Genomic DNA, 27,679 nt, shown 5'->3' on the forward strand with positions numbered 1-27,679 from the left:
ATATATGGTCATATGGTGTGTTTTATGTGACAAATTTTTCTGGCAGTTGTCCTCAGTAATAGTCGCTGTTAAAACATTGAGAAAAAAAATATTACTTTTCTCGTCAGTTGTTTCAAGATATGATTTTTTGAAGAACTTTCTCTGCACTGTTACTGTCACTGGATCAGAGCGAGGAGATGGTTTTTGAATTTGTGACTTCAAAGTGTTGAAGGACAGCAGTGAGATATCTCACCTAAAACCGTCACTGTGCCATCAGGAGAATGAGATGATCGTGTCAATCCTGTGCTTATGTATAATGTAGTACAGGTAATGTTGATTGATGCAGGTGATTTTACAGCTGCCCATCTGAGCACTTCAGCACCAGTGAGATCGAGCTCACAAGATGGACTGACTGTTATATTTTTCTCTGTTTCACTGTTTATGTAGAAAAAAAAATTTCACTGTAACATCTGCTGGAGTCTCACAGATCATCTTCACTGAGCTGGACTCAGAACATTTGGAGATGCTATTACTGCAGGAGATTCTGAAACAACCCAAAACAGATACACATATTGACATTTTCTTTACAAGAATAGTAATCGGAATTTTATCATATTCTCTTTATGTTAGCGTCAATTAGAAACATTAATCTGACTGCCATAAGTAAGCCAATATTTTAGCTGATTACAGCCGGAATTAATAGGAATTCAAAAACAAAATGAATATGTGAGTTAGCTTATAGTTCATGTGTTCGTATCAAATATAGTTTATGCTGTAATATTTTACACAATCAAACATTTTTTTTCACTACATATGGACATGGACATGCAGTTTTTAAGAAACCAGAGAGATCACTTACTGTATGACGGGAATTTTCACAAGCTGAAAAGCAAAGATGAACAACTCCATTACAGCGAGTGTGAGAAAAGAGACAGAACGAGCTTCACACAATGAGAGGACTAGAACATTAGACCACAGGAAATCATTTTATATATTGTATATAGTAAATTTATATAGATGAAAGTTTAGACCAAACGACCACACTTACCACATGTGCACTGTGATGTAGCAGATCAGGCCAAACGCAACAGTTTTTATTCCCACAGGTTACATTTGAAATGGCATACTAGTATACTAATAATACTATTTCAGCCATAAAGATACAGTGTTTAAGGAGTAAGATTTTAATACTCGGTTTCTGCTATAGAAATTGCTTAAATTGCTTGGTAGTGAAACCTCACTGATCCAAATGAGAATCTCATTGTATTTTCAGGATTCCCACAGCTCATCTTCACTGAGCTGGACTCTCTAAAAACATCTTGAGCGTACAGTAGGGAACTCTGCAACAACTCCAGATCAATCACTTTTCAGTTAAAGCATATTCTGGTTGAGGCTTCAAATAAGACCTTTACATGCATTGCAGGTTTAAGAATATGTACACATAATTCCTCCAGAAAAAGACATGCAGTTTCTTATTCCACTGTTTTCAATCATTTGTAGTTTTGTGTGTTTGAATGTTCTACTACAAAAACAAAGATCACTTACTGTAAGACTGAACCTCCATAAGAAGCTGAAAAGCGATGAAGATGAACAACTCCATTACAGTGAGTGTGAGAAAAAGAGACAAAATGAGACTCACAATATAGATGAATTAGGAAGCAGGTGCATCAGACCGGAAACCATTTAATGCACTGATGTAGATTTTTATGTAGATTAGTGGACACTCTAAAACCGATGTGTTGAAATAACCCACCTTGGGTTGTTTAGCAACCCACGTGAGCCAAAATAGACAAACCCAGCAGTGGTTTATTTAAACCTGGCATGTTCTTTGGTTCATTTGCAGCATAATGGGTTTATTTATACTATTTCACAGAATACTATTTTTTTGCAATATACACACGCTCTTGTACAAACTGAATTTAACTGATTTGTGTACAGAACTTTTGAAACGGGAGACAATTCCTTTGATGCTTTGAAATGTTCTACCAGTTTACCAGTGACATTGATTAATAATTTAATCATAACTAACCCAGACAAGTTAGGTCTAAAGCGTAACTTGCGCAATACTGGTTTTATGCTATGCCATGACATACTATGTAAAATTACACTTAAGACATAAGTAGAATCCGTTTGGCCGGAAGCTACTTATTTTACTTCATAACATGGTAAATATATACAGTACAGTCCAAAAGTGGAACCACTAAGATTTTTAATGTTTTTAAAAGAAGTTTTGTCTGCTCACCAAGGCTACATTTATTTAATTAAAAATACAGTAAAAAACAGTAATATTGTGAAATATTATTACAATTTAAAATAACTGTGTAATTTATTCCTGTGATGCAAAGCTGAATTTTCAGCATCGTTACTCCAGTCTTCAGTGTCACATGACCCTTCAGAAATCATTCTAATATGCTGATTTGCTGCTCAAGAAACATTTATGATTATTTTCAATGTTGAAAACAGTTGTGTAATTTTTTTTTTCAGGATTCCTTGATGAATAGAAAGTTCAAAAGAACAGCATTTATCTGAAATACAAAGCTTCTATAGCATTATACACTACCGTTCAAAAGTTTGGGGTCAGTAAGAATTTTTATTTTTATTTTTTTGAAAAGAAATTAAAGAAATGAATACTTTTATTCAGCAAGGATGCATTAAATCAATCAAAAGTGGCAGTAAAGACATTTATAATGTTACAAAAGATTAGATTTCAGATAAACACTGTTCTTTTGAACTTTCTATTCATCAAATAATCCTGAAAAAAAAATTGTACACAAATATTTTGTACAATTGTACACATTAAATGTTTCTTGAGCAGCAGATCAGCATATTAGAATGATTTCTGAAGGATCATGTGACACTGAAGACTGGAGTAATGATGCTGAAAATTCAACTTTGATCACAGGAATAAATTACTTTGTGAAATATATTCAAATAGAAAACAGTTATTTTAAATTATAATAATATTTCACAATATTACTGTTTTTACTGTATTTTTAATTAAATAAATGTAGCCTTGGTGAGCAGACGAAACTTCTTTTAAAAACACTAAAAATCTTAGTGGTTCCAAACTTTTGGACTGTACTGTATATATATATATATATATATATATATATATATATATATATATATATATTCTTTTTTTTTTTTTACACAAATGAATCACTTTGCTTCAGAAGGCCTTTATTAACCCCCCAGAGCCATGTGGAGTACGTTTATAATGGATGGATGCACTTTTTTGACTTTCAAACAGGTGGTTTTCATGCATTGCCATTATAAAGCTTGGGAGCATCAGGGTGATTATTAATTTAACTCTGATCATGTTCATCTGAAAGAAGAAAGTCATATACACCTTGGATGAGGGTGGGTAAATTTTCATTTTAAAGGGTTAGTTCACCCAAAAATTTAAATAGTGTAATTAATTACCCACCCTCATGTCGTTCTACTCCCGTAAGGCCTTAATTCATCTTCGGAACACAAATTTAGATATTTTTTATTAAATCCAATGGCTCAGTGAGGTCTGCATTCAAAGCAATGACATTTCCTCTCTCAAGATCCATAAAGGTACTAAAAACACATTTAAAACAGTTCATGTGAGTTCAGTTGTTCTTAATATTATAAAGCATCAAGAATACTTTATGTGCGCCAAAAAATAATGACTTTTTAATAATATATTGATGGACCAATTTCAAAACACTGCTTCGGAGCTTTGCAAATCAAATCAGTGATTCAGAGCATCAAAGTCATGCGATTTCAGCAGTTTAGCCGTTTGATACAAGATCCAAGTCACTGATCTGATTTGCAAAGCTCCGAAGCAGTGTTTTGAAATGGGCCCATTGCTCATTGCTGTGAATTCAGGCCTTACTGAGCCATCGGATTTAATCAAAAATATAATTTGTGTTCCGAAGATGAATGAAGAACTTAGGGGTGTGGAACGACATGAGGGTGAGTAATAAGTGACATTATTCATTTAACCACAGTGTTGAAAACATGCCCTCCAACAGGGACACAGATCCAACCCCTCAAAGTCTCACAAAATCCTGTGGGAATCATTGTACATAAACACTACTGACCTATGGAAACACCTCCAAAACACGCTTCTTCAGCCAGCATCCATTATAAAACACTCAGCAGACATGAATTTTCTTTACAAATATATTGAAATTAGTTTGCACAAAAACATTTTATCATTCATCATTGGATGCTTTAGTTCAGCTTATTGAATCCCAAGCAATTCTTACAAAGCAGTATTGAGCTAGAGAAAATCACAGAGGTCACAATGCATTCAACACCAAACACTAAATGATGAAAATAAAACCTATTCGTAAGCAAGCAATGATATTTTATTTATAATGAATACATAATGAAACTTGAAGCTCATCAGTGCATCTTCACCAAACTGTAGACTTGATCTGCTGCGTTTGACTGAACTGGTTTGTCAGGGATCGTGCAGTACAGGTGGTAAACATTCTTAAAGAAGAAGAAATAACGATTGAAAAGACAGACAAGATAAGTTTTTATATTCTGTTCATGATGGGTGTCTCATTTGTTTATGTGGGTTTGGGGTGTGACTGTATATATATTCACCTCATTTTCCACTGTATTTCCCTGTTTCTGTTGAGTAGTGACCAAAACTTCTGTAAAGCAGAAGCATCATATCACTTTCAATAACATGTTTTGACCATGAATGAACAAGTTCTCTGTCATAAAGCTTTAATATATTTTAAGCAATGACATTTGGCACAGCAGAATCATCTCCTCTCAGACTGATTGTGCAACAGTTATGATGAATTTAGTATTTGTTCCACTTCCTCTGCGTGAGGTCATTGTGATTGGGTGGGTCAAGCTTCTCGATGCTTTTATGTGAGCAAAACTAAGGAAGTTTTGAAACCACAACATGTTTTTATAGTAAAGTGACATGACGTGTTGTGAACACACACAAATACTGTGAACACACATCCGGAGCAGTGGGCAGCCATTTGCTGTGGCACCGGGGAGTGATTAGGGGTTAGGTGTCTTGCTCAAGGACATCTCAGTTGTGTGTAATGAGAGTGGAAGAGAGCGCTGTTCATTCACTAACTCCACCTACATTTCCTGCCAGCACTGAGACTCAAACCTGCGACCTTCAGGTTACAAGTCCGACTCTCTAACCATCAGACCACAACTGTAACCATTTGTAATTAGTTCATTAGTTCTTTACTAATAACCATTAGTAAAGAACAAGTAAGATTTGATTCATCATGACCACTCTAATGAAAATACTTACCTGAGGGCTGGTACATTGAATTTTCAGCCATAATGAAAGAGTACATCGCTGTGGGATCTGGTGTGTTGTCCTGATGGGAATTTGGGTGTTCAAGGCCTTTAGAGGAACAGCATGATGAAGAGGGTCAAACAGAGTCAATAGAAAACCATCCAAAACAACTGGACAAATGTGAAATGGATTCTCCTAAAGATTGAAACTTGTCATTTAAAAGCTTTACATCTTCTCATCACTGCTTCTTTCATTGTACAGTGTAAACATTATGTAAAATAGCTCATTTTGGTGTGAACTGTTCCTTTAAGAGAAGATGTGGCTAATAATGCTGATCTGCTGAAGATTTGAAAGAGGAAATGGTACCAGTTTCTGAGAAGCTATGATCACTATGTGGTGTTTTTAACTCAGCAGTTTTGTTTTATCTTTCTTTGTGACATCTGTTTCTAAGCTTCACACTTTCTGAGATTGATGTTCTCTTACCCACAGATATGGGCTGAGATGCGGCTGGTACAGAAGTGATCAGAGAATATGTCTCTGCAGGTCCAGAACTCTTAAAAACAAAGAAGAATTAAGGTCTCGTCCATTTCAGCCATTCCTACTTGTTATGGTATTATAAATATTTATTACTTTGTTATTTTAAAGATTAATACAAAGGTACTCACCATACCAATTTCTTGACTGGGAATATCTGATCTTTTTGATCTCATTTTATTGCTAAGATGAAATATCAAATATTTTTTACTTTATGGCATCTTTTCATGTATGCATATATCAGATAAGGTGATAAACATTTGCACATAAAGCTCATAGACTACAATCAGGGTTATTATAGTTAACTAAAACTGAAACTAAAACCATAAAAAACAAAAACAAAAACTTACTGTTTTCTTCTTTTTTTACCTAGAAAACAATGAGCTACTGTATTATGTTCAGTTTTTACTCCAGTATTTTGGTCAACTCTCTGTTGTTTTAATGATAAATTCACGTGATCATTTCTATATTGAACAGCATGGAGTGAACAATTATAAACTTTACTTACTTGCAAACCGACACAGACAGATGAATCCAGTCAGAATGACACCAACACCAGTGGAAACCAGAACTATAAACCATGTTTCTGTGTCAAAACAAAACCAACACTTTAATACATGTTTATGTGCAAAATGATGATTACAATTTTTTACAGACACTAGGACACATTTCTCAATACTTAGGTCACTTTTGCAAAACTCTTCGCACAGTTCTCCTAACCAACTTTGAGCTTGGCACAGCAGTTCATTTCACATTCAAAATGCACTACAACTACCAAAACACTGTATTCAGGTCTCAAATCAACTTATTCTTCCAGAACACTAGCAAAGGTTGACAGCCGACAAACACACTTTGTCACCCACAAAACAATGACCTAAAAAACACTAACAACATGTAGCATTATACAATGTTTTCTTGTGTAAAACAAGGACACATCTCTGTTTATAATTCACTGCAATATATGTTACTGGAATGAATCAGACATGATGCAGAATTCGTCAATATTTTATGTTGTTTATTTATTTTTATTTTTTTGCACTGAGTAATTCCAAAATACAAGAATTTGTACACACACCATCCACTGACACAGATACAATTCAATTGTTTTATAGCATTAAGTTTTAAGTTTTAAAATATATTTTATTACAGTTTTTTACAGACGCTAGGACACATTTCTCAATACTTAGGTCACTTTTGCAAAACTCTTCACACAGTTCTCCTAACCAACTTTCATCTTGGCACAGCAGTTCATTTCACATTCAAAATGCACTAAATCTACCAAAACACTTAATTCATGTCTCAAATCAACTCATTCTTCCAGAACACTAGCAAAGGTTGACAGCAAAGCAATGATAATTGATCCTCAGTTTAGCCCACATAGACTTCTGTTGCGCTCACTGTGTGAAGAGTTTTGCAAAAGTGACCTAAGTATTGAGAAATGTGTCCTAGCGTCTGTAAAAAACTGTACCTTAAAGAACTGTTATGTTCTAAAAATTTAAATAAATCATGTGAAAGAATGTCACTCTTTTCTTTGAAGAAAATATTACTTTGTATGAAGTCACTGAAATTGTTCAAACTGTAAAAGATGAAAAGTTTGTATTTTCGGTGATGGTGTTTGATGCTAGTGTTTTTCCTCTCAGTGTGTTCTGAGTGACAGTGTGTGTTATCTCAGTGAGGGTTGTGCACAGTGTTTGGCTGCACTGAGCCTGTTTTGAGTCATGTGTTAACTGTTTAGCTCAGGTGACTGTTGGTAGTGCAGACTGTAGTTAGAGTTTTGCACATGTAGCTCCAGTTGTGCTCACTGTCGTTTAGCAATCGAAAAAAACTGTAAACATCCCAGGTGAAAAAAAAGTACACTTCTATAATGTACTGAAAGGGATAGTTCACCCAAAAATGAAAATTTGATGTTTATCTGCTTACCCCCAGTGCATTCAAGATGTAGGTGAATTTGTTTCTTCAGTCGAACGCAAATTATGATTTTTAACTGCAACCGCTGCTGTCTGTCAGTCAAATAATAGCAGTGATTGGGAACTTCAACTATAACAGTAAATAAAACTTGCTTAGACAAATCAAAATTAAACCCTGCGGCTCGTGACGACACATTAATGTCCTAAGACACGAAACGATCTGTTTGTGTGAGAAACCGAACATTATTTATTTAATTTTTACCTCTAATACACCACAATGTCCAACTTCGTTCAGCTTCCTGTTAGTGAGGTCAAAAAACACGTTCTGAAGACGGAAGTGATGTCTCGCCCATATACTTCAATGAGCGCGAGAGATCACATCAGTGTGCCGTCACGAGCCGCAGGGTTTAATTTGGATTTGTCTATGGAAGTTTTTTCGACTCTTATTGTTCAAGTTCCCAATCACTGCTATTATTTGACTGACAGACGGCAACGGTTGCAGTTAAAAATCATAATTTGCGTTCGACTGAAGAAACAAAGTCACCTACATCTTGGATGCGCTGGGGGTAAGCAGATAAACATCAAATTTTCATATAAATATAATATAAAATTCTTTTTTAGTAGTACTTAAGATAATCTTAAGAAAATCTAAGTGTACTCAAATGTGCTATTTTGAGACATATGAACTAAAATGTGCTTTTAATATACTATCTATGCATTTAAAAAACATATTCAGATACCCCTTATAGTATATTTAAACCCATAGGGTCTCATTCATGAAACAAGAGCAGAACGAATTTGTGTAAATCGTGTAAAGTGGTTCTGGCGTAAATTTTCGGATTCATTAAAATGTTCGTATTTTCCAAATGTTAGTTGGTACGAAAGAAATCTACACCTGCTCACAGTCACGCGTAAATAGTGCATTTAACATCGTTTTGCTCATTAATAAGGCTGCATTTTAATTCACCTTAATAAGGTACATATTTACAGCATTTTGAAAAAATATTATATATAGTAATTACATACTATTTTTCTTTTTACTTTTGTTGTGAGAGCCAGTAATAAGCTGCGTTCACGTCACCTTGTATTTACCGCTATCTTGAAATGACGTTATATTCGGAGCTGTTCACGTCCTTTTGGTCCTTGGACTGGAAATTATGCGTTTCCATGGCAGCACTATCAACGCCTAATAAATCAATCTACAGCTGTCAGGTGGTAGGCCTATAGTGGCCACATGTTACATGTGGGAGCTTTCAGAAAACTCCCAGCTTACAAACTGTAATTACGAACTCTACGAGGACGTGAACGCTTTTTACAAGATAGAATCTTGTACCTACAGGGATTACGAGGCCGCGTGAACGCACCTATAGCATCTGCAAACGGAGCACTTTAATCAAATAATGAATTGATTTCAATAGGACTGTGCAAACTATGGAACTTGTTTCCTATAAAATGGCCAAAATCCTTCATTTGGTGTCATAATATGATGCCCATATATAGTTGTCAGTCGGATTTAATGGGCGGGATTTATGGTAATTGAGAATGAGCGTGCACGCGCGTCCCATTTACGACTGATTGGAATTCATTAACACACACACACATTTCACTATCACTTCTGACGTTTATGAAGTATTTGTGAATCAGGAGGAGAGTTTTCGGGAAAGTCTGTTTACGCGCAAATCACTCACATATTTACTCGTATATTTACGAATGTTTCATGAATGAGACCCATAGTGTACTAGTGTGAACTAAATACATTTTTTTAATACAGAGATAGTATATTAAAAGCACATTTAAGTTCATATTTCATGTTTCAAAATAGCACAGTTGAGTACACTTAGATGTTCTTAAGATTATATTAAGAAGTACTAAAGAAGAATTTTTAGTATATTAAGTACAAAGTTAGAGCATGAAAATAGAGCACTTTAAGTACATTACAGAAGTGTACTTTTTAACCTGGGATGGTTTCCTTTGCTTGTTGTCAGGTTTGACATGGAATGAATGTCTAAAATAAATAAAATGTTTCTCAAATTTAATCTACATTAACCAGAAAAGGTGTTATCAGTAACTTACTTGTTGTAGTAGTACGTGCTGTGGTGGTTGTTGTTGTTGTTGTTGTTGTTGTTGTAGTAGTACGTGCTGTGGTGGTTGTTGTTGTTGTTGTTGTTGTTGTTGTTGTAGTACGTGCTGTGGTGGCTGTTGTAGTAGGATGTCCTGTGCTTGTAGTTGTAGTAGTTTGTGCTGTGCTTGATGTTGTAGGATGTTTTGTGGTGGTGGTTGTTGTAGTAGTATGTGCTGTGCTAGCTGTTGTTGTAGGACGTGCTGTGCTTGTTGTTGTTATTGTTGTTGTAGGACGTGCTGTGCTTGTTGTTGTTGTTGTTGTTGTTGTTGTAGGACGTGCTGTGCTTGTTGTTGTAGTAGTTTGTGCTGTGGTGGTTGTTGTTGAACCTGCACAATCTATCAGCATTATATAGAGTCATTTTACATAATTTGCAAACCTTTAAGTGCATCACACATATTGGTTCACATTACAGTTTTTTTTTTTCGATTGCTAAAATTCTCTAACAGTCTGCACAGCAGCAGTTCATGTGGACCAAACTCTAGTTCGTTTTTCATTGCTTGAACACAGTTTTCAAAACTCTACACACTTATCCCATGACTTTAACCACAACCTGCACAACCCTGTGGATTTACAGCACTTTGTTCAAATGCTAACACACTGCTGTCAAAACTGTGAACCACACATTCAAAACAGAATAGATTTCAGCCTTGTGCCTTTCAAACATTGCAATTTCAGCTGAACACACACACACATATATATATTATATATATATATATATATATATATATATATATATATATATATATATATATATATATATGTAACTCATTACTGTAATTCCATAAATTACTACAGACAATTGAAGCAAACTGCTAATTTTCATTTACCTTAAAGAATTATGTTCTAAAAATTTAAATAAATCATGTGACAGAATGTGAAAGAAAATATTACTTTGTATGAAGTCACTGAAATTGTTCAAAATGTAAAGATGAAAAGTTTGTATTTTCAGTGTTGGTGTTTGATGCTAGTGTTTTTCCTCTCAGTGTGTTCTGAGTGACAGTGTGTGTTATCTCAGTGAGGGTTGTGCACAGTGTTTGGCTGCACTGAGCCTGTTTTGAGTCATGTGTTAACTGTTTAGCTCAGGTGACTGTTGGTAGTGCAGACTGTAGTTAGAGTTTTGCACATGTAGCTCCAGTTGTGCTCACTGTCGTTTAGCAATCGAAAAAAAAAACTGTAATATATTAATAAAAAACTTACTTTGTACTGTCACTGGATCAGAGTGAGGAGATGATTTTTGACCTGGTGACAAATTCACAGTGTAGAAACAGGTTATTCTCACAGATGAACTCTGACCTTCTGACCAAATACTGATCTGAGATCTAGTGAGTGAGAGCTGACATGCTCTTCCATTTATGTAAAAGACACAATTCTTCATCTTTTATTTTTATTTTTTTGGCAATGTATAAAAATCATAATCAAGTCATAATTAATAAGCATATTTCTGAAACAATAGAAATACTTTTGACTTCAACATTTATTTGACATTAACATGTTAATTTTTGTAAAGTCACAGAGTTCAAAAGCTGCTGCAGAACAGAATGACTCCATCAGCCTCCATAGATGCGTCTGACACTGTCTGTCTGACGTCTAAACCACATGATCAACACAACACAACTTCCTTCCTGACTAAATGTATCAGACTGTTCATTTGCCAAATCCACGCTGTGGTTAAACGTTTGTCTGAAAAGGACCTACAAGTTATTCAGTGTAAGAAGATTTCACAGATCACTGTACTGATTCAGTAACAGCATCACACAACTGTTGTTTCTGACTTCATGGATGATACTTACCTGTGAGTCCCACTGTTACCACAGGATTATGATTAACCATATTACCATATTCAACTCTTTTCTATATTTAGTATATTTGACCTTTCAGTGTCAAACTTTCATAATATTCTAATGACCTTCATAAATCAAACTGGCTTGAGAATTCTACAGGTGTCTCTGATTAAAACTGTAAAAAAAAAAAATGATTCCAGTAAAAAGTCCTCACCTCTGATGGTGTATGTGTCACTGCGCGGTGATCTGATCTCAGGTTCAGTGTTGAGTGAATAATCACAGCTCAGCTGTCTGCTCACTGATCGTGTGAAGAGTTCACCAGGAGTTAAATAAAACATACAAAGACGTTCTCCAGACTGTCTCCTCTGAGAGTGCAGAAGATCATCCTCAGTGTAGAGACTACAGGTGAAATCAGCTCTGACTGGATCTGGTATTTCACAGGCTATGTTGATCTGGACTCCATCGTCACCAACACTGATGAAGGGTTTCTGAAGTGAACCTGTTTAGGTCAGATAATCCATAATTAATAATAATAATAAAATAAATAAATACATTAACATTGCAATAACATTTGCCAGATCAGATGAACAGTAGTGAACAGCTACTACCAAAAATACGTTGCGTCGTGCACGTTTCGCGACGGTTTCAAAGTGAAATGTCCAATGAGTGGCGCTAAAATCGTGTTTAGTTTTTTTTAGTTTTTTTTTTTTTTTTTTTTGAGATGAACGTGATGAACGTGAATGTTGCGATGTTTTATAACGTACGTATCACCGCAGTTCTGAATTGAAATGTCCGGTGAGTGGCGCTATAATGCTTAATCACGTTTAATAACGTACACCTATAGTAGATTTACTTTCGTTCCCTCGATTTATAAATCACGCATAAGCGCACGTTTTAGTAAGTCGAGTAAACGAAACAGTAAAACGTGCGCACGATTTAATTTTTTTCTTGCACGTCATGTGCGGGGCTCTGTACCCGAGCTTTCCCGAGCAATCTTGTTATGTCAGTAAAACTGAACATCTGGAGCTGGGTAAGAGTTGCAAACTCCAAAAATATACTATTCGTTTACAAATCATGCACTATGGTTAAAAAAAAAAAAAAAAAGTGTTTTGAGGTCATAACATAGCCTAATTGTGCAAGGAGCCGCGAGAAAACAAGTCTTAATCTGGCCCTGCAATCATAATTGTGTATGAAAACGATTAAAAGTGCTTGCTGTTTTGCTACCTCTAGTGTTCATTTCTGCCAGAAAGTGCAGTGATATATGTACGTATTGGTACCTATTGTGCGTTTTGCTAAAGTGTTGACACAGGTATGTTTTTCCAATGAGCCTGTGTGTGTTGGAAATCTGTGGCAGCAGGAGAATGAGATGATGGTTTATCAGTCATGTGATTGTATATTGTGTTTAACAGTTGATCATGTGATTTTACAGCTGCCCATCTGAACACTTTAGCACGTTTACATGCATCATTTTCCATGGTTTAGTTTAACCTTTAAACTAATTTAAACTACAACAGCACCCAACTACACAATGAATGGTCAAATGTAGGTCATGAGGGGAATTAATTTCATTTATGCAAAAAACTATGAACTATGCACTATGAAACCTTGTTTCTGTCACAGAATTAAAAAGTTTAAATGGTAATTGCAACTTTTTATTTCGCAATTCTGACTTAACTCACTACTGTGAGTTTATATCTCACAATTCTAAAAAACCTTTTTAATTTTTTATTCCATGTCAGAAACAAGCTTCAATACTACACTTTCTCAATCAAGTAACATCCGGAATTATGTTCATATGAACGTGCAGATATAAATACAGTGGATATTCCAAATAAGTTGTTTACATGATCAAGTCCAATTAATATAGGCATTCTTATTTCTAGTTGCACAAATATTGGTGTAATTGGGTAATTGCAATCAGTTTAATGAATTTTCATGATGAAATAAAACTAATATGCCTTAAACAGAGGTTGGAGGTTTGTGTGGTTGCTCAGTTCTACTAAAACATGTTCTGATCACACACGCTGAAACATTTTTGACAATTAAACTTTTTTCACTTAAAATGTAAACATACTGTATTTTATCGACATTAAACAGCAGAGATCACTTACTGTAAGACTGAACCTCTATAAGAAGCTGAAAAGCAATGAAGATGAACAACTCCATTACAGCAAGAGAGAAAAGAGAGAATGAAACTCGAACAATGTGTGAATTAGGAAGTAACACATTAGACCACAGGAAACATTTAATACTTTGTGCAGTCAGTTCTATGATGATGAACGTACATCATGTGACGACATGTACAGCAGATCTGGGCCACAGGCAACATTTTTTTTTTTTATAAGATCACAGACTAGGAAAGAAAAAAGGTAGTTTTGTAAAAGTACACTCTAAAAAAAATGCTGAGTTGTTTCAACGCAAATTTGGGTCAAATATGGACAATCCCAACCAATTAAAAAAAAATTTCCCAATGGTTGGGATTGTCCAATTTTGATCCAAACTTGAGTTGAAACAACCAAGCATTTTTTAGAGTGTAACATTTACATGTGTGTGTGGTCTCATGTGCTCACATGTGCTCTCTTTAAAGGGGACTCAAATAATACAGCCAAAATTGTACTTTAAATGTACTTTAGCATCTACCAGCATCCACCATAATGACACTAGCGGTGAAGAGAGTCACATGATGAATCAAAGTTCATCACAACCAGCTTTTCCACAAGCTGAGGTCAATACTAATATATAGAAGGTGAAAGCAGTGTCATGCACACACTAAAAAAAGTTGCAATGAAAATAAGTTGAAATTTAATAACATATGATGTAGGCCTAATATAAAAAACTAAAAAGAAACATAATTATTACAATTAAAAAACATCAAATCAAGTGTCAGACATGTGGGAATGTCAGTTTACAGCTATTTACTGTAAATTCTAAGATGATTTAATCTTTTTTTACTTTCAAAAATTGTACATTTAACAGATTTTTACTGTTAAAATATATGAATGAAAAGTTTATCTATTACATTTAAAGAATTTAAAGAAATTGCATTTCCCCCCTATATACATAGTGAGGAATTTGTTAAACAATTAATTTTTTTTACTGTAGCATTTTTACAGTTAAAATTACAATAACTTTACAGTGAATACAAACTGAACAAGTAGGGCACTATATGCTAATTTTGTTAAATAGTTTATAACTGTTACAGATCCCGTGTCTCCCGGACTCCATTTCCCATCATCCTCTTGTCTCCACACCTGCACTCACTTCCCTTGTCATCTCCCCATCATCACTGATCACCTGCACCTGGACTTCCTCATCAGCAATGCCTTTATAATGGACTCACTCCCTTCACTCCCTGTCTGTTCTTATGTTAAGCTTATGTGTGATTGCGTGTATGTGGTTTATCTCCTGCGTTGTTATTAAAAACCCAGGTATTGGACTTTATCTTGTGCATTAAACTACCTGTTATCTGAGCTCCTTCGTAGTGATGGGCAGAGCGAGGCTTCGTGAAACACTGAAGCAGTTGAATCAAATGTATGGCGTTTAAATAGAGTCAAAAGTCGCGCGCACGAAAACCACGAGCACGAGAATAAAGCCAAGCGCGCAAAACAGACCCACGAGAGGAAAATAACAACGCGAGAGCGCATCTGTGCACCCGCGAGCGCGCATTTGTACACCGCGAGCGCGCAGAACAGTATTTGGGAGCGGAAATGAATACTGGCGCAAGCCCCTGCTGCCTAGCGCGCACAACTGCACATGAGCTCTCGCGCGACTACTCAACACTCGCTCGCTCCTCGAGTTGACTTTTGACACTTTGAGGGCGGGGCAATGACTTTTGTCTTCCCACCTGTGATTGGTCATTTGTTTAATCAGTTTCTCTCTTGTTTAAACATGTAGCAGGACTAGGACAAGGCACGTTTTTCGGAACCATTATGTCGGACCCGGAGCAGGTAATTTAATTTTTAAAAGTCTTTGTGTTTCCAGTGCTATATATTCAATATATGATATTGTATTGTACTTATTTTGTTTTCTGCCTAATGCATGTAGATAAAATCATCTTGAATAGTTTGTATAGGACCTTAACGACTAAAAAAGATAAGCTAATTTAAGATAAAGCTGGCTAACCCATAAATGTAGGATGTTAAAGGTTAGTTTTGACCTACATTGACAATATACAGTAAATAAATCATGGCTGAGTAGCGTTTCTAGCTACTAAACAAAGCTAGTATGCTAATTTACTAAACAAAGCAGCGAAAATGCAATCTTTGTGATTTATTCAAACCACAGCACCGACCCCTATTGCTATTATCGTAATGCCGTTTATAAAATGATTAGAACACATTACAAACGGTATTAGTGAAACTTAATAACATAGTTACATCACTAAAAGCATTTTTCTGCTGATGGTCTATGTGACCCTGTAAAAAGTGTAAAAAAAGTGAAGTTTTTTGTGTTTTGATGTTTTCTATCATCCTATATGCAAACAATTAAGAAAATAATTTTGATATATTTACTACTAAGACCATGTTTGAAATAGGGAAATTAGTAAGTAAAATCAAACTTTGATGCTCATTATCTAATTTTTGATACTTTCCTGGAATCAAAGGATGAGTAGAGATAATGTAACCCTTTCAACTTTTGAAGTGTGTTTATCACAACAGTGACATGGTATCTTAACATCTCATTAATTATTCTTTGTTCTGTCAATAGCTAAGACACCACTTTTTGGAAAATCTTTTACACAAGTTGCAACAGGCCTTCAGCACAACACCACTGGATTTAGATTATCTGGAGTTTGTGTCGTCAGGAGCTGTATATTCTGGAGGCCCTGTCCAGTCACATACAAGTACCCCCTGCTATCACCCAGGCTTTGCAAGAGCTCTTTGAGCTTATACGGGCACAAGTGGAACATCCAGCACCATGTGTCAGAGTGGAAGTTGCTATCACCACAGGACGACCAAAAATTTTGGTTGAGGAACAACGCTTAAAATACATGCTACAGGCTCAACTTCCTGTGAGTTGCATAGCCACATTGATGGGCGTTTCAAAAAGCACGATTTTCAGACGCATGAGAGACTATGAGCTTTCTGTCCGTGACATGTATAGTTCCATCAGTGATGAAGAACTTGACAGTTTGGTTGCTTCTGTGAAGAACGCTTTACCAAATTCAGGCTACAGGATGGTCAGAGGAAGACTGGAGTCTATGGGCTACCGAGTTCAGTGGAGAAGAATTGCAGCCTCTATGCATAGGGTTGATTCAATGGGTATTATCTCAAGGTTATCAAGTCTTGGCTGTGTTGTGCGCCGAGTGTACTCTGTTCCAGGGCCCTTGTCCCTGGTACATGTGGACACAAATCACAAGCTAATTAGGTTTGCATTAAAGTCATGTTTTAACATATGAATAGATTTGCATGTTTAATAACTATATCAATAATGTATATTACTTAATTTCTTCACAGATACAATATTGTGATATTTGGAGGAGTGGATGGGTTCTCCAGAAAGGTAACTACTGGCTAACATTTGGTCAACATTATGTAGTCAGTAAACACATTTAAAACCTTTGTTACTAGTCATCAATTAAAATCCACAATGACTTAACTAATATTTGATGGGTAATTGGCACACACACACACACACAATATTTTTTTAATGGTTTACCATTTTAATCTGATTTACTGTATGTTTTACTTTGTAGATATTGTACTTGAATGCAGCCACAAATAACCGTGCTTCCACAGCATTTTCATTCTTTTTGGAGGCAACTCATCGGCATGGTTTACCCTCAAGGTAATGTACTTTAAATTGTTACAAAGCTGCACTTTTCTCTGTGTAAATAATATGAGAAAAATTAATGATTAAAAGCTGTTAGATAAATTAGAGTGTACAAGAGCTTTATAATCAGTTTAACTAGTTTCCTCAAAGCAAAATGTCTTTAAAAAACATTGACAAACATTGGCATTTTTTGTTGCATCTCCTTCTTTTACTGGACAACAGCATTCTATTGTTTCCTTGAGTAGTTTATTTAGTTTAGTAGTTTACTCGTGGTAAATTCTTTGCCCATCCCACTTTCTTGGTATACATTATCTTTAAAAAGTTATTTTATTACTTGAGGATAATCTTTATTTGTCAGAGCCATAATCCAATGTATGAACTGTTTCTTTTAATTTCACTATTATTGTTGTAATTTAAGGGTAAGAGCTGACCAGGGAGTGGAGAATGTGGATATTGCTCGGTTTATGTTCACTGTCCGTGGCAATAATCGGGGGAGCTTCATCTCAGGAAAAAGTATCCACAACCAAAGGTAATGCTTCTTATTTTATTCTCAGTTTTCCTGGTATTAAGGCGTATCCTCATCACATTTTATTGTTTCATTCTGATGTATCCGTATTTATTTATACATATGACAAATGCGCCATAAATGTGCCATATGGTGTTACATTGAATCTCTCATGTTGTTTGTCACTTAAACAATTAAGATAAATCTGTCTTATGCTAATTGTATATTAAGTTTTTATCAAATGTCACTGTGACACCATAGGACAGTGTTCCTCCACAACATAAAAACTACTATCTAGTCATAGAAACAGTAACAGTTTGAGTTACTTTTACTAACATTAAATTTTCATGATATAACAAGTGTTAGCAGTGTAAACTTTGGATGTAACATTACAGAACACATTCTACCACATACTTGCAATATAAGGTTTTGTTCCGTTTTAAAATTATTGCATGTTTGATAAAACGTCATGTTTTCCTACATGGTAACAGTGATTACTCATTGGATCCCCCAACAGAATAGAGCGGTTATGGCGAGACGTCTGGATCTCTGTGTCATCAAAATACTACAATCTTCTACACTCTCTTGAAGAAGATGGCCTCCTGGACATTTCATGTACGGATGACATATTCTGTGTACACTTTGCATTTCTTCCAAGACTCAAACGAGACTTGGAGGTATTTATTGAAGGCTGGAACCACCATCCTCTACGCACTGAGAGAAACCGGTCTCCAACACAGATTTGGGAGATTGCACGGATGCTTAACACTGCTGTAGATTCTGATAACCCTGAGGTAAGAGTACAAATTCATTTTTAAGAAGCAAAATATGATGACTATAATTTGATAAGACAATGTCATTATGATATATAATATAGATAATCTATAATAAATATTACAATGGCATTGAATTGTAAATACAGTCAGGTCCATAAATATTGGGACATCGACACAATTCTAACATTTTTGGCTCTATACACCACCACAATAGATTTGAAATGAAATGAACAAGATGTGCTTTAACTGTAGACTGTCAGCTTTAATTTGAGCATTTATATCCAAATCAGGTGAACAGTGTAGGAATTACAACAGTTTGCATATGTGACTCCCACTTGTTAAGGGACCAAAAGTAATGGGACAATTGGCTTCTCAGCTGTTCCATGGCCAGGTGTGTGGTGTTCCCTCATTATCCCAATTACAATTATTATTCTGTCCCATTACTTTTGGTCCCTTAACAAGTGGGAGTCACATATGCAAACTGTTGTAATTCCTACATTGTTCACCTGATTTGGATATAAATGCTCAAATTAAAGCTGACAGTCTACAGTTAAAGCACATCTTGTTCATTTCATTTCAAATCTATTGTGGTGGTGTATAGAGCAAAAAATGTTAGAATTGTGTCGATGTCCCAATATTTATGGACCTGACTGTACATTGAATTGTTGTCTTATTGAAAATTTCTAGGCCATACAAGAGCCTGACATTGACTGGGAGACTGCTGCTGACTTTGATCATCTTGAATCAGAAAGCGGTGTTGTCGTACCTGAATATGAGAGCCCTATGACTGCAGAAATGATGAATGAACTACATAGTTTGGTTGATCCACTGGATCTGAACATTAATGATGAACAGCTCTACATAATCTGCTATGAACACATAAAACGACTACGGACATAAAGATACATTTCAGTGAATACATGGACGCTTTAAGTTTGCAACTTTTTTTATTTTCTAGTACATGTAATAAGCATGTAAACATTTGAAGCTGAAGTACATGAACATTCTTTAAGAAGAAAACACTTATGCTTTGGTACTGCATACACTGTAAACATATACAGTAACAATAAAACATTTTGAATGCATACAACTTGTACTTATGTGTTGGAATTCACAAACATCACTTCATAAACTTGCACAATAACTCATCATGTGAGCTTAGATTAGATTTATGAAATCCCTATATGTGCTACTCAGGTGTGCAATTAGGAACGTGACTGAGCAAGAACATGCATTAAAGTGACAGTTCACTCATTAAATGATAATTCTGTGATTACTTACTAAACTTCATGTAGTTTTAAATCTGCACGAGTTACTTTATTTTGTTAAACACAAAGCTAGACTTTTCAGTTATCAATGGTAACCACACAGCTGGTGGCAGCCATTGACTTCCATAGCATTCGTTTTTCCTACTATGGCTGCTGCCAACTGTGTGGTTACCATCATTAACAAAAACGGGTTTAAGGTTTAAAATTACATGAGGGTGAGTACATAATCATATAATTTTCATTTGAAGGGTGAACTACCACTTTAACTACAGGATAACAGATACTGTGTGTACAATAATGCACATTGCAGTCATGGTCAAATTCCATGACAATTTGAACATTTTTACAGTCTGCATTTTCCTAAATGCGTCCAAATTCATAGCCATGGGTAATGGCCTGTGAGATTACATTTTTGAATTCCATGTATGTGCAACTCAGGTGTGCAATTGGGAATGTGACTGAGCGGGAACATGCATTAACTACAGGATAACAGATTGTGTGTGTACCATAGCGCACACTGCAGTCGTGGTCAAATTCAATGACAATTTTAAAGTTCTCACGGTCTGCATGACTTAAGGGAATATGAGATTGTCCTGTCAGCCATTGGCAAAACTTGCTAACATTAATGTGTGTGTTGGTATGTTTTTCTGCCTTGTCCTCTTCACCCATACTCTCCTCCTCAGGTCTGTTGTCTCTGTCGTCTTTGCTCTCTCCTGAGAAAGTGATTAAAAATCAGTTGAGAGATTTTACCTTACAGTAAATTGCAGTTAAAAATATTACAATGGAATAAGTTTTAGCACTACAACTTTTGACAAATTGGCTTTAGTTAAAAAACAAATCTTTTTAAATCCAGTTTCAAGAAAAAAATCATAACCATAACAATGTAATGAGAACAGTTTTAACTGTAATGTGAAAACATTAATAATTTGTATAAATTAGTCACCTTCATCCTCCATGTTCTGTAAATAGTCCTGCAGAAAGTTGACTACTTTGGACTCCCTTGCACGCCTCATTGTACCCGTCTCACTAAATGAAGGTGATAGTGATTTCATCAGAAAATCAGCATCCACCTTAAATTTACAAAATGAAGAAAGTTAGACAATTATATTTAAAAACATTTACTGATTCAGCAAGTTATCTATTGGGTGGTATTTATATTTACCTTGCAAAAAGATCCTGGAACAAACAGCTGCCTGCAAATGTCAGTTTCTTCTTGTACCAAGCTAAGGAGGTCATACAGTTTCAATCCAGAGGCAATTTGTTGTAGCATGGGAAGTAACCTCACTGTAGAGTGTAGAACCACAGAGCTATAATACAAAGATAATTGAAGAAAAAAATGAGTATCTGAATTAAAAATCAAGACCAATAACCTACAATAAAATGTCATATACCGCACAATCTCTTCTTTTTTTTCAAAAGACACTGCCCCTGTATAACCACATGACAAAATTCTGTCTGTGAACTCCATGACAGTTGTGTTGTCAGCTGCCTTAATCTTTGAAAAAAAACACAAAAAGTATTTTAATTTTTAATCCTTATAGGCAAAAAAAATTCCACTACCTTAACAATTTAACAAATAATTTAACTTTAAAAGCCATTTTCCATACTTAAATGAGTTACCTCTTTAATTAGTTCCAAGACTTCAGGGTCAGTAATGTCTCTTTCAGTTATTGCTTCCTGATCCACTTCTCCAGTAGATATATACTTGTAACACCACTGCGAAAAGAAGTTTGGTGACGGTCCTCCCTGTGCGATGCTGACAGCAAATATCTCTCCAATAACCCTGCATAAAATGGTTTGTCATGTCAACAATAATCGTAAAAAACTAACATTGGCAAATAAGTGTGAAATTTAAATAACCTACTTGAAGTTATGTTTGTCCAAGTCTGTAATTGAGTACTTGGGGTTTTTGCCACCCTCCCCACCCTCAAATTAACGCTTCTCTATTCCTGACATCATTTCTTTTCAGAAAAGAAAAAAGAGAACAATAAATTCATAGATATCAACCATAAATTATATTACTGTAAAACTAACCAGTTAAAAATTCTGTCTTCAGCGCCCCATTGTCAATGCCAGCCTCTCCAATAAAGGTAACTCTAAGGGCATTTTTAGGGGAAGACTTTTTCTGCCGCTGCCACTGTTTAATGCCTCTTTCAACCATCTGTTCCCTGGTAACACAAATGCTGAAGGTGCTGCTTTCGTCCACCCTTTCAGTAAGGCTTTTGATGACATCAGCAATGCTAATAATATTGGGAGCAGAGAAAAAAAGCATGAAATTGGAATGTTTCACATTATTAATGTAAAACAGTTAACTTCTGATGAACTATTTGGGGTTTGAGGTACCTTTTAATCTCTTGCTGTGTCCTTAATCGTTTTGGGCATATCTCAGTTCTATCTGTGTCAAAGGCCTCTGTTTCATCAAAAACTCTGTGGGAATAAATATACAGTAATACTCTGTAAGCAGAGGTGCAGTTACTATCATAACATGTTAAAACCTTTATTGGAAATCTAGCTTAAAAAATAATTAATGAAAAAATGAAATACCTTTCACCACAGTAGCTTGCATGGAATTCTACAGTGTCACTGGGGTACAACTGCTCGCAAATGGGACAGGCAGTCTAAAGTAGTATGTAGTAATAAAACACATTATTATTATCATTATTTTTATTACTATTATTCAAGTGGAATGAATTAGTTATTCTTACTGTCTCAGAACCCTTGGCACATGAAGTAAGGTTTAAATTGTTGGTGTCCTTAAAATGTAAAATAAAAACATATTAAAGTATGAACTGGATGAATAACAGTACCTGTGACATGACTTCTTTTTAGGACATACAGACTTTATATTTGCTGCATCAAACAAACACATTTACCGTTACAGATGTTTCAATAGAGGAAGTGTTATCTGGGGAATTTTGCATAGTTATGTCCATGGCAGGACTGTCATCTGTAGAAAATGTAGAAGTCGTCTGCAAAAGACCCAAAAAAACTAAATAAATAAATAAATAACTTTATTAGCCATGGGGCAACAAATATGCAATTAATTAATTAATTGTTTTAATATGAAAGAAATATTTCTCACCTCTTCATCAGAGAGTGTCACTGTCTTACAAGATGCCACATGTGCGGCTAAAAACTGGACTGGCATGTTTTCGTAACAGTTACGACATGTTGTTTTGGGCATTTTTTCAAACTCCTTTGAAGAATAAGGAAGAGGTGACATATCAAGTGTTCCTTGCACTGGCACAATGTATAGTGCTGACTTGCCACGAGCAACCGAACTGAGGTAAGCGCCTGTATAACCTTCTGCCTCAGGGGGTACAATACACAGTTTTCTTTGTCCAGATCCACCTATAAGGAGGGACATAATATTTAAAGTCACTTTGCCATGAGGTCACATGAGATAGTATGTATAGAAAGTTTCAAAGTCTTACCAACAGCCTTATACAACATCCATGCCCCATTCAAATCAGTCATTTTAGGGTATGTCTCCTCGAGTTTTCTGGAGAGCTGTACATAATTTATATAATGTAAGTACTTTGACAAAAATACGTTTTTTTAATTCTTTAATAACATATGGTAAGTTATATTAGTCTAGCGATCAATAATTATATCTGCAATGCCCCCGGCATCAAAATGAACAGAGCACAGCTGCAAAGGAATTTAGGTGGTGCACTTACATAAAAAACATAATGCAAGTCATAAGTCTGACATGAACATCGAAGTGCAAGTGAAGTTTTCAACTACAACTTACCCATGAATGGTCAGAATCATCTTTGACAGTAATAGTTCTCCGACCCATCCCTGCTTGTAGAAGTGTCAGCTCATCTGAAGCTTTTGGTGTCTTCTCCATGTGTTTGTTTACCAGGTAGAACTGTACTTCAAAACACTTTACAGTATGTAGTTTTCTTTTCATGTCAGTAAAGCTAGAGTGTGTTCCTCTTTTCCTGGTCACTTTTTCCCCAAATGTTTTTCCAAACAGTCCTGGGAAGGATCTGCAAAACAAAACAAAAAACATAAACCGTAAATGTATTTTACAAAACAATGTTAAACACTACATTCAACAATTTATTGTTAAAATGACCATAAAAACAATATGACAAACCTTTTCATGTTCTGCTCCAAGGTATTTTGCTGTGGAACTTCTTGTCTAGTGTGGTTTGTAGAATCTGCAGAACCTTTTTCAAACACACCAAAGCAACACATTTCTAAAAATGTTACCACTTTAGGAAAGAAATGTTACAAATCAGATATATTTGACTCATAAAATGACTTTTTAAATTTGTACCCCTCAGTTAATAATAATATAATACAGTATATACATTATTTAGGCAACTCAATTTTTATATTTTTAAATCAGTTATAAAATGAGCAAAATATGTACTAAGTCTACCCATGAGACTTTTAACATTATTCATTTAAACATGCATGTCATCAAGCCATTACTACAGTATATATTAATTGAGAGGAAAACATGTTAACCTATTGTTTACCTTATGCCAATATCTCCGAAAAGCACATGTAGTTTTACACTTACACATTTACACTTAAATGTAGGTTTACACTTACCCTACTACTTTTATATTAAATCGTGATAACATTGCTGCTTTAATATCATGCATTGTATGATCAATGTGCAAAATTATGTAATTGTCAATCTTTTAGAAAAGCAGATCAGTGTAAGTATAGGTAAGGATGAGAACAATCCTCACTGTCTCTTGTTGCAGGCCGGGAAAGGGCACTTTGCAGCAGTGAGACGACCTTTCTTGCTGCCTCCTGCAATTCTTCCTAATAACAGTTTACAGATATGTGTATAATCAGTCTTTCGTAATTATGAGCTGACTATACAGAAAAGAAAAGCCAAGAACATGATGGAACTGATCACTTAGAACCAAAATAGACGTATGCAGAATATTTTCATAACAATTAAATACATTTATTTTATATTACTGCTGTTGTCAAATAGGCTCTGCAAAGTAGGCCATTCCCAATTTATGGTATTAAGGACAATAATGCTTGCCATTGTGTTTTACCTCATTTTTCTCCGACATTCGTGGGGATTCTTGGACGAAAATGCTGTAAGGGGGAGGGGAGGCGGCAGATTGTAGTTGATTGGGTTTTACAAATGACCAATCACAGGTGGGAAGACAAAAGTCATTGCCCCGCCCTCAAAGTGTCAAAAGTCAACTCGAGGAGCGAGCGAGTGTTGAGTAGTCGCGCGAGAGCTCATGTGCAGTTGTGCGCGCTAGGCAGCAGGGGCTTGCGCCAGTATGAATTTCCGCTCCCAAATAATGTTCTGCGCGCTCGCGGTGTACAAATGCGCGCTCGCGGGTGCACAGATGCGCTCTCGCGTTGTTATTTTCCTCTCGTGGGTCTGTTTTGCGCGCTTGGCTTTATTCTCGTGCTCGTGGTTTTTGTGCGCGCGACTTTTGACTCTATTTAAACGCCATACAAATGTGCCGTGATGATTCGAGGCTTCGAAACAATCTGACACGACTCCACGGTGACCCCTAGTGGTCAAAAGAGTGTAAATGCAACAAAACTCAAACTAAACATGCAGTAAAAACACCTTTTACAAATCTATTGTAAATGTTTTATTGAAAGTAAAATCTATTAAATGCAATTAACTAATTCTCTAATAAGATTAGGCTACATATAGAGTGACTGTATATCTGTTCTTTTATCAATTTTCAAAGCTTGTTTCTCTGTTCCATGGCTCAAGCTAAACAGGCCAATAAGAGATTAATAACTACCATTATTCATTTTAATTATTCTAATGTCTAATTAAAACATCTACAAATTTATAAAACTGATCAGAGATCAGGTAAAACCCATAGACACTTGAAGAGTTTATTTGCAAAAACAGATAACTCAATTTTTATGAATTCTCACAAATCATGTTTTTTTTTTATTGTGCATTCCAAGTAATAACAATCAAACTGCAGTTGGGCTGTTTTGATTAAGTAATGATAACTCTAAAAAATACAGGTAAATTTAAAAAATAAAATTCATTGAAAGTATGTTTTATATATATATATTAAAAGTTTGTTTTTTAGCAAAAGCAGATAACTCCAACAGTCGTTTTTTGGCAAAAGCAGATAACTCCACATTTCATGTTTCATAGTTAAACAAAACCCAAGTAATTGCATTTAAAACACTCTCAAACACACATGTGCACACAAACGCACACACACACTCACCCACCCACCCACGCGCGCGCACACACACACACACCCACCCACGCGCGCGCACACACACACACAAACAGATCGGCACACACACACACACGCTCACGCTCTCTCTCTCTCTCAAACACACACACACACACACACACAGATCGGCACACAAGTACACGCACACGCACTAATCCACACACGCACGTGCGCGCGCGCGCACACACACACACAAGCAAAAGGACAACCAATTTTTCAGCATGTAAGTCGCGTATGGTGTACAAGGACTTACAGGAGTCGAATTCATAAATCCTCGATCACTTTTAGTGAGCTTTGATAAAACTTCCCTCAGCTAGCGCGTCTTTTTGAAGTGACTAGAAGCCTTGTCACCTGACCTGAATACTGCGCGCTGATTCGCTAAAACGGACTATTTGGTTTCTGTCTGTACACAAACAAGGGCGCTTGTCGGCTTCTGCTGTAAAACGTGAACTTGCGATGCCTGAAAGTGGGCAAAACCGGCTCTTCTGACAAAATGGATTTAGGGTACAAAACGTGCTATATATGGAGAATAATGCACAGCACTTAGTTCATTTTTTTTAAAATGGCGTTTATCGGTTTTTGCAAATGAACTCTTCACTTGTTCAATGCTTCTCAGTGAATCTGCATGATTCATGGGTTAACTTTATCATCGCCCTCTACCGGTGAACCACTGAAAGTTCGAACTGTTTTGAAATGTTTCGAAACAGTGATGACGTAATGAAGCCTCGTTTACTAAAATCACGTGACTTTGGCAGTTTGATACACGCTCCGAATCACTGATTCGAAACAAATGATTCATGAAGCTTCGGAGCTTCATGAAGCATGTGTTTCGAAATCGGCCATCACTACTCCTCCGTCGTGTTCTTGTGTTTATACACAACTGGTGTGACATTAGTCAAGTCAAGTCAAATTTATTTATATAGCGCTTTATATTAGCACTCAATGGTTTATTAAAAAAGTGTAAACTATAAAAATTAGATTTAATATTTTTGATGCTTTATATCTGTCACTGAATTGCATCATCACTGAATTAGCCTTTCGCCGAGCCCCGCCCCCCTTAGTTACTGTTGCTTTGTCCGACAAGCCGTGGCGCTGTCACTCCACACGCAGTGAAAAATACATCGCGGAACAAAGAGGATAGCTACTGACCACACATCGACAGACAAGACAGAGCAGGTTACTTATGATATTAAACAAAGTCCCAGCTTTCAAACCGTGTAGTTATTAAAGTAATTCAAACAATAAAAACCGTTTTGTTGCTCTTTAATGTGTCGTGACCATGGTCGTGACAGATTGCTGTAGATCCTCAGCTCAACCGCTCGTAAAAACCGATCATTTCTTCCTATTAGTCCATGAACATGAGAATGAATGTTGTTTCAAACGTGGAAAGACGTCAATACACACCATTCTTCAAGTTTAACTCGACCGAGGTTAATCTTTTAACTACTGGCTGCTTTGTCGGACAAAATGGCGGATGCGGCGTTCTGATTGGTTAGATCGCTTGTCAATCAAACTCCCGGCGAAAGGTCAATTCTACAGATGACTTGGAAGATGCTTTCAGCTACAGTTAAC

General features: G+C 35.8%; 2 protein-coding genes and 1 pseudogene across 5 annotated transcripts in view; 1 reads left to right on the top strand and 2 right to left on the bottom strand.

The window, feature by feature from the left end:
• Positions 1 to 4,211: 4,211 nt before the first annotated feature.
• LOC137021439 (uncharacterized) overlaps positions 4,212 to 27,679 on the bottom strand; it is a 61,133-nt gene continuing 37,665 nt past the window's right edge. For 2 of the 4 annotated variants that reach the window (XM_067387866.1, XM_067387865.1), the window contains exons 6-12: positions 6,273 to 6,350; positions 6,115 to 6,133; positions 5,896 to 5,947; positions 5,714 to 5,783; positions 5,243 to 5,338; positions 4,564 to 4,613; positions 4,212 to 4,446 (exon numbers count right to left, since the gene is read on the bottom strand). In XM_067387866.1, the coding sequence (XP_067243967.1) occupies positions 4,357 to 4,446; positions 4,564 to 4,613; positions 5,243 to 5,338; positions 5,714 to 5,783; positions 5,896 to 5,947; positions 6,115 to 6,133; positions 6,273 to 6,350 (455 nt within the window). In that variant the 3' untranslated portion in view covers positions 4,212 to 4,356. Of the gene's footprint in view, positions 4,447 to 4,563; positions 4,614 to 5,242; positions 5,339 to 5,713; positions 5,784 to 5,895; positions 5,948 to 6,114; positions 6,134 to 6,272; positions 6,351 to 9,744; positions 10,129 to 10,990; positions 11,033 to 11,788; positions 12,074 to 13,685; positions 13,800 to 27,679 lie in introns of those variants that run through there. The other 2 variants (XM_067387864.1, XM_067387867.1) reach the window with 2 other exon arrangements.
• On the top strand, positions 15,395 to 19,708 carry LOC137020992 (uncharacterized). Its single transcript, XM_067387159.1, has 7 exons — positions 15,395 to 15,521; positions 16,282 to 16,941; positions 17,031 to 17,076; positions 17,270 to 17,361; positions 17,765 to 17,875; positions 18,369 to 18,645; positions 19,315 to 19,708. The coding sequence occupies exons 2-7, from the start codon at positions 16,565 to 16,567 to the stop codon at positions 19,525 to 19,527; spliced, it is 1,116 nt and encodes a 371-aa protein (XP_067243260.1). The 5' UTR covers positions 15,395 to 15,521; positions 16,282 to 16,564; the 3' UTR covers positions 19,528 to 19,708.
• Positions 20,166 to 24,946, bottom strand: LOC137021825 (uncharacterized; annotated as a pseudogene).

The sequence above is a fragment of the Chanodichthys erythropterus genome, chromosome 6, assembly GCF_024489055.1.
Source record: "Chanodichthys erythropterus isolate Z2021 chromosome 6, ASM2448905v1, whole genome shotgun sequence".
NCBI lineage: Eukaryota > Metazoa > Chordata > Actinopteri > Cypriniformes > Xenocyprididae > Chanodichthys > Chanodichthys erythropterus.